Consider the following 12743-nt stretch of genomic DNA (forward strand, 5'->3'; position numbering starts at 1 on the left):
TGATTTTTGAGACAGAGTCTCATTATGTAGTTCAGACTGCCTGGTTCTTGTGATCCTCCTGCTTCTGTCTCCTAAATGCCTCCTAAATGATGATGTGTGTGCACCACCACCCCTGGCTAGACTCTTAGCTCTTCATCAGTGATACATTAAGAATTTGCCCCTTTTTTTTTCTATATTATGTTGATATACTAAATCATGTCAACAGTCTTTTATTTTACTTTCATGTTTTGTATATAGTTATTAAAAATACTTAAGTAGTATTTTGTTCTTCAACCAGTGTGAGGGACCCTTTCTAGTATATACCTTTACTTATTTTTAATAGGTTATCTTTAACAAAAGTTGTATGTATTCATACTTTGTGAAAGGTCTTCAAATGTCATCAGAGTACACAAAAAGGATGTAGTAGAATCATGATATATACTAGTTGTATATCACAACTAGTATATATCAAGAGCTTTGATATATTCTGTAATCAGTACTCTTAAAGCTGTGCCTTTTGTTGGACATGGTGGTGCACACCTGTAATACCAGCACTCAGAAAGCTGATTCAGGAAGATGCCAAGTTCAGGGTCAGCTTGGGCTACCTAGCGAGACCGTTTGAAAATAAGAAAATGAGGCTGTCCTTTGTGTATTTGTTTGCAGTGGCTGCATTGTTCTCTATTATGTATGCAGATTGATTTTTGCCTCTGTTCCCATTGATAGTAGACATTTATTTTTTGTCTATTATGAGCAAATACTTATAGTGATAGTTGTAATACTATCTTTTGACAGTTGTTACATATTGAATATATGTATAATTAATTGCTTTTTATAATTCATGTCAATGTAATTTATATTCACACTTCACATTTTGCCTTTTTCTTTTTTTGTCCTTCTTAGGGTCAAACTCAAAAATGCCAAGCAAGCTCTCTATCACTGAACTACATTCCTAGCCTTAACACACTCACAAATTTAAATTCGTCAGTACTGTAGCACCTGCCTCTCAAAATATATTCATTTATGCTTCCGTGTGTACTTAGTGCAGATACTGCAATTCTTCCTTGTATTTCTTTGTTGTTGGTGGTGGTGGTACTGGGGTTTGAACCCAGAGCTTTGAGCTTGCTAGGTATGTGCTCTGCCACTTGAACTACTCTTCAAGCCTTCCTCATTATGTATCTCTGTGTGTTTTGGATTTGTGTCTTTGATTTCAAATGAAATGGAATGTCTCTGTGTTCTGATAGCCCTTTGATGAGTTGCTCTCTTACCTTTTTTTCCTTTTTTTTTTCCCAATCTTTTGCTGATGTTCTTATTGGCAAAGGCTGCATGTTAAATGGTTCATAGTATTTTGCTGCAAAAACAGCCTATCTATTTTCTAAAATTATTTTATCATATTGTGAAAATAAAGTATTTTCCTCACTGTGTTGGAAATTGTCCATTCGCTTGTTTGCCTGAGCTGTAAGCTTATGGAAATAGGGCTGGCCCTCTCCTTGGGATTATAATGAAGAACAAGACATCATGAATTTATTTAGAGATTGCTAGTAGTTAATGGTTCATTCCTGTAGTACACAAAGTAGTGGAAGAAGGGTAGAGATAGGCTCCAAGTAGCTAAAAGAAGCCATTTTATGTTGTTACTCAAAATGGAAGACTAAGTTGAGAATTAGCTCTATTTTGTATCCATTCCTCTTTACTCTGTCCCTCAGCCTGGTCTTGTAATAATGTGGGTTGATGTGATTGATGTGCTAATGAATTTTGTACAAGTAGTTTTTTCTTGATTATTATATTTGATGGAAGTACAGTGACAACTGTACTCAGAACAATGATTTAGCTTTATTAAAAGCTTTGATTCGTGCTATAGGTTGATTTCAGGTTGGGGAATGACAATGAACATTAGTTCATTTGCAGCACTGGGATTCCTTACCTTTATTGAGACTGTTTCTTCATTTTCTTAATTTTATTTTACATTTTTCACTTCACAATGACATTTTCAGTAAATCTCAGCATTTATAGTACTTGATTTGAGGTTTAAGTACATGTGTATGGATAATTATGTACAAGTTAAGTAAAGATAATGTCACTGGATTCTGGTGTTTCTGATTAATAGGATGGCTGATTTTTTTGGAGGGGGGTCATCTGTTTAGCTTTTTACTCTGGAAGATTCAGTATTAAGCTTTATATTCCTTTTGGTTTGGTGTGAGGAAAGTTGCTTCTGTAACAAAGGTATGGTAGTGAATTGTCTGATTTTTATCTTAGAATCTGAATGAAGTGTGCTTTTTTTTTTTCCTCTCTCAATACTGGGGTTTGAACTAAAGCCCTACACCTTGAGCAACTCCACCAGCACTTTTTTGTGAAGGGTTTTTTTTTTTAGGATAGGGTCTCGTGGAACTGTTTTCCTGAAATGGCTTCAAATGGTGATCATCCTCATCTCTGTTTTCTGAGTAGCTAGGATTACAGGTATGAGCCACCAGTGCCCGGCAAATGTACATATTTAATTTTTGAACTCCTTTTCAATTGAATACCATTATTCAAAATATTTTTTAAAATAAATCTTGATCAAACATTTATGCAGATTAAAATAAGTTTTAGTCACACTTAGGTTAAAGCAAGGAATGGTTTGTTTAGAGTTTAAAATTTGGATGCCTGTCTGTCCTGTTCAGCAACTTTCTTGGTGTTTGAGTTTTCATATCTTTTTAGGCATACAAACCTTGGTTGTGTTTGTTAATTTTTTAAGTAATAAATTGGGAACAAATTGCATTCAAATTAAGATACAACTAATATAAAATTGTGAGCCTATTTAATTATGGTTAGCTGTTTTCCTTGGTCTTAAAAAGAGTTAAGGACCAAATTCTACTTTTGACTTTATTCTTCTGAGCTTATCTTTGGAGAGTTTGTGTCTTCCTGATGTCTTTGTGAGATGTAGATTTGATGAGGACAATTATAGGGACTATGATTTGAGCATGTTCTAAAATACCTTAGGTACTCTTAGTTGACCTATTTGTATTATGTCATATTTGGGCCTCATGGTAAGTACATAAGAAGTACATTTTCAGCTAGGCACCACTGGCTCACATCTGTAATGCTAGCTACTTAGGAAGCAGAGATCAGGAGGATCATGAAATCCTATGTAGAAAAAAGTCAATATAAAAAACAGGGCTGGTGGAAAGACTTAAGTGGTAAGAGCACCTACCTAGCAAGTATGAGGCCCTGAGTTCAAATTCATGCCCCCCCCAAAAAAAAAAGTGCATTCTCAGAGTACCTGTTTCCCAAGAACATGAAGATTTAGGTAACTTCACAATGGGCAAGGTCTCGTCAACTATAATTTGTACATTAGAAGGTCAGCAGTTTTTTGCTGTATTTCTTAGTCATACCATTTGATAGTTAGTGCCTACTACTTTTGGATCCTTAGTGTGTGGGGGCTTTTACGTTTTTTAAAATCTTTTTTTTTCTGTATTTTGTGTATATGTTGTTTTTTCAGTTTCTTTTATAGGTTTTCATTTTGTAATAGGAACAGATAAGATACATTCTTGCAAAATAAACTGCATTTTAAAGAGTTCAAAATACTTTTCTACAAAGTCATTTATTTACAGTACACCTTTGCCAACAAACATTCTTTACCTAATCTTCCCTAAATTTAAGAATTCTGGTTTATGTTTTTTCACTGGAATGAGTGGCATGCATGTTTTAATATCCTTCTTCCTCCTTTTGGCTCTTTATTCTTCTTGACACATGTATCTTAATTTAGCTAATCGTTTTTACTAGGAAGTCTTAACATTTTCATGAATTCTAAGCTTTTTTGTGCTGTGTCTAATGGAAGAGTAACAAAAAGCAAACCTTTCATATAGTCACACCAAATGCACACTGCTCCTCTCCCACTCTGGTACTGGGGTTTGAACTCAGGGCCTCACTCTTGCTAAGGCAGGCACTCTTTCACTTGAGCCACTCCGCCAACCCTTACATTTGTTTTTTATTAGTTCATCTGGCCTATTCTTATGCCATATTTTAAAGACCTCTCTCAAATTAACTATTCCCGGAGTTGTGCTTGTTTGCCTGGCATAGTTTATCCTAGCTCCACAGCACTGTATACAAATTTTATTAGTATTTATGTAATTATAAGTACTTACATGCCTGTCCTGTTACTGAGCAAGTCTGGGCATTTGTAGTTTATAGTAACATCTGTTTGTGGAAGTAGGTTAAAAAGCACAAATTATTTAGAAATAGGCCATTCAATGCTGTTATTATATTACTGCTTCCAGTGGATAGTTTTATTTACAAGACATGTTTGGTTCTATTTTATTTAGCCTTTTCCTAATGAGGAAAAGTGTTGTAGGACATTTTAGTGCCATCTACTGGATGCTTGGTAAAATGACTTTAAAAAGCTTCTTGACAGTGTCTTAACATAAACTTGTATATTTTATCATAAGCTGTTATTGCTGACATTACTATTTAAACACATCTCCTGAACCCCTAAAGCAGTACTAATAATACTCAGCAACACAACAGTGTTAATAATTGGAGACAGTTTACGTACATGCCTAGATATAATTAGCCAAAACATTTAGTAGATAGGAAGTTTAGAAATATCCATCCATTAGCCTTGTATATGGGAAAGAACTTTAGTTGGAAGAAAAGGCATAAGTAGATAATGTTTATTTAAGTATCTATTACTTAAGTACTGCTTGAATACCTGAGCACTTGGTGCTGTTTTGTACATCTCCAGTATTACTACATTTAAGGAGACTAGCTTAGGTGTGATATTACATGTGTTTAAGGTTTTGAGACTAGTGAGATAAAAGAGGGGCTAAGGTGCAGGTATATCCCACTAATATTTGGAAGTCTACCATGTACTGTATTTCAGGTCTGTACATATAAAAATAAATGGTTTAGTGACCATAGTTATATGTGTTAAATGTTCTCCCCTTTTAGAATATCAAAAAGGACAGTTGAGAAACTGATGTTGTTATACGTACCTTGTGAAAATGTGTAAAATTTTTTAATGTAATTGTTTTATGCGTTAACTATACATTTGTAATTATATTTTGTCTCTATAGCAGTGAACCAAAAAAATAAGAACACTTACTGTTTCATCAGTAATAGTGCTGTTGGTGTATTTTGTACTTCTCTTTTTCATTTTAAAAGATCCTTCATCTTGACAGTGTACTTCACTCTGAGTAGATTTTCAAAAGTAAGGAAAACAGTATTAACCCAAAGGAATTTCCTATACTAGTCATGATGAACATCAAAAAAAGCTCTGTATTTCTAGTTGCTTCTGAATATTTGTGGTATTAAGCAAACATTTCATCTTTTTTCTGTGCCCTTTGATATAATAGCACTTTGCTTATTTTTAGGTTTGTGTAAAGAAAGCTAAGACACTTGTTTTTAATATGAATAACATTTACTTTAAGCATTTTCAAAATTTGTTGTAAATCTTACACTGACTTTTGAGAACCAAGTGTAGTTTGTATAATGAGAAAACAAAGATGTATGATTTTGTCAAGTTACATGTGGTACAGTAAAAAGGTACAGGATTTAAAGTTAGAGAGATGGGATTGGTTGGAGTCCTGACATTATTGTTCACTAGCTACTTTAAAGCCTTATAGGGGAGAATATTGTGTCAAACTGCTTGGAAAACAGTTTGTGAATGTTAACTCTTAATTTGAGGCTTTGTCATTCTTTTCATAAGGAGAACAGATAGGTTTTGTATGGCAAGCACTGAAGTATGAAGATTGTCGCATCTAGTGCTTATGATGTTGCTGTTTTGTAATTCTGGTGACTGCTAACAGTTATATGAGCTTAAAACTTATTTAATATTTACAAAATGTTATTTCTTCCAGTTTTGTATTTTCTTCAGTTTTGTATTTGCTGTAACCAAGTGAAAATTGTATTCTAGTGAAAGTATTTGGAAAAATTAAAGTTATTACCAAAATACTGAGTATGTTTGTGTTTAGAAGTTTGATTAAATATGTAAAATTATAATAATGGAGCAGAATCATTTAAAATACTTTTTTACTGGAATAATTTCTTAGTATATTCAGTAGCAAAATCATTTACAGTTTTGTTTGAACACTGAAGAAATGTGTTCAGAAGAATGCTTGAGAAATGATTCTGTATGTAAATAACTCATTTTGTTGCTTCTCTTGTAAACTTAAAACTGAATTGTCAAGATTTGGAATACTTTAAATTTTTTTTCAATTGATTTTGAGGATTTCTGTTGATTTTTGATGCTGTTTTTAATTGCATTTAAAGCAAGGAAAGGCTTTCTCAAAGACAGGTGTGCTTATTTTGTTTATTTTTAAATGCTCATCTGCTCATTACCCTGTGGTAGCATTTTTTTTTTTTTTGGTAGCTTAACACATTGGTGACTCAAAGTTGTAGTTATCAAAATAAGTAATTTTCCTAATTTCTTGATAACTCATGACTTCAAACTATAAAATTATATTCTTTTGCAGTATCCCTTTTACTATTCAGCGACTATGTGAATTACTAACAGATCCAAGAAGAAACTATACAGGAACAGACAAGTTTCTCAGAGGAGTAGAAAAGGTATATATTTTATTTTGGAAATTACATTAAACTGAAGCATAATGGATTTCAGAAAAGAACATTGGGTAAGATCCATTTCAGGCACCTTTTCTTGAAATAGGTTTTCTAGTCTACCTTGAGTTTTTTCTGTACTGTTTTCTATATATGTTTCCTCAGAGAGAAAGAGATTCATAGGAGGGTATATAAGAGGGCCAGAGGTGGTCACGTTCACGATGGGGAAAGCAGCTTATTATCTCTTAAATATTCACTGTGTACCAACATATTAATTAATGGTTCTGAGAAGTTCTTTAATTAATATATTACCTTTAATAGGGCGGATTGCAAACTACAGAATTCCTGAAGTTTAGAGATACACAGCTTGGCAAACTTGGTGGTTTAAAGTGTTTAAATTAGGCATTGAATACAAGGATACAGGTCAGATTGTGGGAGAGGAGGTACTACTAATAAGAAAAGGACATTCAGGAGAAAAGACACAACTTGATAAAGATGTCAAAGTGTTTGAGTGAATGAAAAGTAAGAAACTGCATTTGGGGTGAAGAACTGGAGCAACTAACTGAAATTGTACCAGTGAGTTTCTGATTCTGATGGTTGATCCTAAACCATAATTCCTTGTTCATTTAGAGGTTCTGACTCAAGCTCAGTTATTTTACCCTGGCAATAGGAATCCCAAATCATTACTTCAGTGATTTACAATAAGTATTAGAGCTTTACTGGGCTAATACGTTTTGTTGAGTAGAAACTCAACATTTGAGTGAGATTCCCAAAGAGCAGGAAACTGATAGTTTATCATTGTTTATTTTTCAGCAGTTAATTAAATTTTAGAGGTTTTTGGGTGAAGAGTCACTATGTTACAATAGATATACCAGGGAGTACTGCCTTCACATCAGGCCGCAGTGCTTCATAGTCCTGTGACTTTTGGTCCAGTTATTTCAGTCCCAGTTTCCACCCTGAAATTTGGATAATGGAGCCGCAAGGGGATTAAATGCAAAGCACTTAGTCTTTGAAGTCTAGTCCATAAAAAGGCTTCATTCTCCTTCTGGGGGTGCATGGTGCTGCACAGGAAGCTCTGGATTGGATATGGCTTTACAAGGAAAATCATTACACTTAAACAAAGCATTTCAGTCTCTAAATGCCTTCAGAAGGGAACAGAGCTCCACTCTACCACATGCAGGATGTGATGCCAGATCTCCAGAATAACTAGAGTAGAAACAAGTAAGATTAGTGCCCTACCTCTCATACTCTCTTTCAGTCCTTTGTTGTTGTTGTTTATGATCAGTTTTCATTTTTAGTCACTTATTTCCCTTTATTAGAGAAATTGGAAATTTGAAATTTTTATTAGAAATGTATTAGAGTAAGTGGAAGCTTAGCCTACTTAGGCGATTTTGAGAAATTTAAAACAAATGACTAAATTTTATTAGAGTCTTTCCCTCATATTAAGTCACCTTTTTCTTGTTGCAGAATGTGATGGTTGTTAGCTGTGTATATCCTTCCTCAGAGTAAGTATAGAGATTTTCATTTCTATTTCTGATATATAATTTAATTACTATATTCTAATATTTTATAAAAATGATAGTTTTTTTCAATATATTCTTAACATAGGTTGCATTTATTTTATATGCAATTAAACATAACTTTTTTATTTGTTCTGAACCTACCATCCAATCCCCACAGTAAAATATTACCAGTAATATTACCTATGTGTTTTTCCAGTAAAGAGATTTGGGTCCTGAGGTGCCATCCTATACGTCTTTCCATGGTATAACTGCTAGGTTTGGAATAGCGACTTGAAGCCATTCCTCTTTATGATAGAAAAGTATTTCTCCTTGTCAAGATCTGTAAAGCACAGTAAGGATTCTGTTTAGGGCACTTTTTCTCAACCTTGGCGCTGTTGGATTTTGGACCACATAATTCTTTATTGTGAAGGATTTCTTGTGAATTGCAGGAGTTTATTATTGCCCTGGCTTCTATACACTGAGGCAGGTAGTATTCCCCACCTCCAATACCTTTAGAGATTGCCAGGGTGTGCCCTGGAATGAACAAGGCAGGGAGAAGAGGTTGCGTCCTGTTGAGAAACATCTGTTAAATATAAACTCCCTCTGCTTTCACACAGAAAATAATAGTGATTTCATTTTTAGAACTCGCAAGTTTACGTGGTTGTTAAATAACATAGCAAATAATCCCATAAAGTGACACTTCTTGGCAGAGAAGCTATTAAAAAACCTTTATGGTTAAAAATAATTGCTTCCTTTTTGAACTAAATATGTTTTGCTTTGTTGATGAATGTAAGGTAATCTGGAAAACATTTTTAAAAGGTGTAAATTAAATCTCATTGACAGATAACAGATTTTTTCCCCCTACACATTAGTGTGTTTTTGCTAATTCTCACAAAAGTCTTTTTGTTTGGATAGGTTGCAGTAAGATCTTACAAAAGATCTTTTAGATCCATCGTTCTTGTTACAATTAAAGAACTGAGCCATCCGTAACTGTATTTTCTTTTCTTATAGGAAAAACAGTTCCAATAGTTTAAATCGAATGAATGGTGTTATGTTTCCTGGAAACTCACCAAGCTATACGGATAGGTGAGATTGTTGATTTTCAGTATCCAAGGAGCTTGCATTTTCCTGATTCTGAGTAGCAGGCTCAATACGGTTTTGGACATTTTTATGGAGGATATAGGACCTACTAAATTTGTTAATTTGATATGGCATGGATCTGAAAGTCACGATTACAGCAAATACTTCTCTGATCTGTACATAAACATACACTGGGAGGGATGACTTTTTAAAAAGGGGAAAATGATGTTGATTTATCTTATTATAGGTCTAATATAAATGGGCCTGGAACACCCAGGCCACTTAATCGACCAAAGGTTTCTTTGTCAGCCCCTTTGACAACAAATGGTTTGCCTGAGAGCACTGACAGCAAAGAGTCAAATGTACAGCAAAATGAAGAGAAAAGCCACAGGTTGGTTTGCATGTTTTCATAGAAAGTTAACACATTAATGGTTTTCAGCATTATTTACTATTTACAGTGTGCAGTCAGCCTTCTGTATCTGGATTCCGCATGTGTGGATTCAGCTGAGGATCAAAAATATTTTTTGGGGAAAAAATATCTGCACTTGTACTGAACATGTATAGATTTCCTCCCTCTTTTGTCATTCCTTAACAGTATGATAGGTTACTTACCTGTCATTTACACAAGGTAGTATAAAATCATCTGTAGATGATTTATCAAGTCTGTGGGAGGGTGCGCATAGGTTATATGCACACACTGCATTTTATATATGGGGTCTCCTCGGGGCTTTGGCACCAGTCTCCTGTGGATATGGAGGAATGATCGTGAGATTGCTCTCAGGACCAGAGCAAGGCTTTAATGCATCTGTAGGAGCCCTGCTTTCTGTATTTAATACAGCTGAAGGTGGATGTAGAAAAGACTTTGTAGAGAATTTTCTTCCACAGAAAGGTCGTAACTTCCCAGCTAGGCCCTACTGAGAATTATTCCTGAAGTAGTTCAGGTTGCCTTCTGTCATGGGTTTTTGCACAGATACTACAGTGTTAACTTTGACACTAAAATGCAATTTAAGAAATTGGACCTTAAAAATGAGAATGTAAAAGATGAGGAAGATAACCTTACCAATGATTGACACTGTGAAAACACGTTTACAGTGATTCTCCAGCATCTGAATCAGAAGTTTCCTCAGTGACCTCTGTGAAAAATAAGCACCCAGATGAAGATGCCGTGGAAGCTGAGGGCCATGAGGTCAAAAGACTCAGGTTCGACAAGGAAGGTGGAGTCAGAGAGATGGCCAGCCAGACCACTTCCAGGGAAGTTCCTTCAGTTACGGTGGAAGGGAGAGAAGCATCCTCACCTCAGGAAAAAGACAAAGAAAGTAGTCGAGCCAGGCAGCACAGTGCAGAAGAGGAGGACGAAGAGGAAGAGGAGGAAGAAGGTAGATAGAGACCATTTGTAAAAGGGTGGAACAGGAGACCTCAAATTCTTGTATTTTTATTTTTTTCCCCCACGAATGAATTTAACATAATGGGACTCCTTATAATGTTGGTGTTGGGGTTTTCTCCTGCCTGTAAGTAGTTGCTGCTTTCAGGGGATAGGATTTGAAGTGTAGAGTATCAGAACTCAGAAAACCTACCGGGATGTATTTTGAAAATAAAATTTAACTACAACAACATTTGCTCTTTTTTAGAGTCTTTCATGACATCAAGAGAAATGATCCCAGAAAGAAAAAATCAAGACAAAGAGTGTGATGATGCCTTAACTGTGAATGAAGAGACTTCTGAGGAACATAATCAAATGGAGGAATCTGATCTGCCTCAAACTGAGAAAGAGTCACATTCTGAAGGTAGTGAAAGTACAGGCCCTGTAAGTAGTGGCTCTGACTGCCACGAGACAGAAGAATTAGTTGGATCCAATTCCAGTAAAACTGGAGAGATTCTTTCAGAATCATCCATGGAAAACGACGACGAAGCCACAGAGGTCACAGATGAACCGATGGAACAAGACTAACTACCTAGAAGCATATAGATACAGTATTTTACATACAGTTCTGGTTTTACACTGTATAAAACTTTTATGTAATAAAGTGGACCTTTAGTTTTACAAGAAAAGCAGGTTGTAAAATAAAGTACTTTAAGAATAAATCCTAAAAGAGTTGTACATGTAAGAACTGTGAATATCAGCTCCTTTGGGTCCTGCTTACTGCTCTTTTTTTTTTTCCTTTTTTTGGGGTCTGGTCAAATCAGTGGTTTGTGTATAGATTTTTTTTTTTTTTTTTTAAATTTAGAATTAAAGTTTTTAAACTGGAAGGTAATTATAATTTTGAAAACCTTTTAAAGATGATTACATTTAGTTCATACATATGCAAGAAAGCTTTCTGTCTTGTCTCCTGACAGCTCTAGCAGTTTTCATATTTTGGTCATAGTTTCAACATTTTAACATGTGAATTATAGGGTTTCATGCTGGTTTCCAGATTTTATTGTTCGACTATGTACAATGAAACTTTAAGTCATATATACATATATATATATTATTCTAAGGGGGGAAATGTTATATTTTTCTGTTTCTATAAGAGATGAATACAGTGGATACTTTTTCTATTGGTAATGATTGAGTTCACCTCTTTCAGAAGACATTTTCTTTCTCTTCTGAGTAATTCAAATAAGATCTGGCCCTTGTGAAACCCTGGAAATCTTGTCTGTTGAAATACCAGGTTAAACACATTCCAAGAGATCTGTTCAAACTAAAATTCTTTTGTATACTTCTGAGGTGCCTGAGAAAAAAAGACTTCATTATTTATGAGAAAATGTGCTTTATCTTGGAAATTGTGTTCAAACATTAGCTTGCTATTTTGCTGACATGAGACCATCTCAAAGAATTGGGCAGGTTCCTTAACCTTTTGCTTGCTTTTCTGAACATTGTGAATATCACATTTCTTTCTAAATTATTCTAGAGTGTGCAAATGTCAATGGTATGAAACACCACTGTACTGGAAGAATTAATATATTACTGTAGTAATGTATGTACCTGAGCTAAGGTGACTGAAGCTTTAGGGGTACATAGAAACCACCATAATTTGTATGGCATTTTGAAGTGAATTAAATATTTTTGAACATGCTTCTTTGACAGCCAGTGTTCTATTTTTCAGATCAACACAAAGCACAACGATTACTCTTAAACTCAATATTTTCAGATTCACACATTTAAAGTCATGCAAGCTGCAACTTCCCTGTCAAAATTACTGGCTGCCAAATTTATACCTGTTTCTTCAGCTGTACCTTTTGATATTTAGAATTTTTAAATTTCTGTAAAGTAGATTTTGTAGAATGTAATGTGTTTACTGCCTTTGTGAAGCGGTATATTATTGTATAATTTCTGTGTGTAACTGAATGCTTGGGCTTTCAATACAGTATTCATATAAAGCAATAAATATTAATGTTATGAAATATTTGAGTACATTTTTATCAAAATACAAAAGAATCCCTTTTTTAGTTTCAGGGACCTGAAGTTACACAGATGAACTTATAAATACTGATGCAAGCAGTTCCTGACACCTTATCATATGCTTTGGGTGATTTGGACAGAAATTTTCCCACAAGTTTTGCATTTTGACTACTTAAATTACTAGTAACTAAAAATACCAAAACAATTTGGCTCCATTTATGTTTGTAGAGTAATATACTACTGACTGACTAGACTGTCAGGTTCACAGCAGC

The 12743-nt window shown here is 34.5% G+C and overlaps 1 protein-coding gene across 2 annotated transcripts in view; it reads left to right on the forward strand.

Moving 5' to 3' along the window:
- Nucleotides 1-12473, forward strand: part of Ppp4r2 (protein phosphatase 4 regulatory subunit 2) — a 53865-nt gene extending 41392 nt beyond the window's left edge. The window contains exons 4-9 of one of the 2 annotated variants that reach the window (XM_020168307.2): nucleotides 6423-6516; nucleotides 7975-8012; nucleotides 9021-9095; nucleotides 9337-9480; nucleotides 10182-10465; nucleotides 10718-12473. In XM_020168307.2, coding sequence (XP_020023896.1) covers nucleotides 6423-6516; nucleotides 7975-8012; nucleotides 9021-9095; nucleotides 9337-9480; nucleotides 10182-10465; nucleotides 10718-11037 — 955 coding nt within the window. In that variant the 3' untranslated portion in view covers nucleotides 11038-12473. The remainder of the gene's footprint in view (nucleotides 1-6422; nucleotides 6517-7974; nucleotides 8013-9020; nucleotides 9096-9336; nucleotides 9481-10181; nucleotides 10466-10717) is intronic. The other variant, XM_074044248.1, reaches the window with a different exon arrangement.
- Nucleotides 12474-12743: the final 270 nt, after the last annotated feature.

This window comes from Castor canadensis, chromosome 10 (genome assembly GCF_047511655.1).
Source record: "Castor canadensis chromosome 10, mCasCan1.hap1v2, whole genome shotgun sequence".
In the NCBI taxonomy this organism is placed as follows: Eukaryota; Metazoa; Chordata; class Mammalia; order Rodentia; family Castoridae; genus Castor; species Castor canadensis.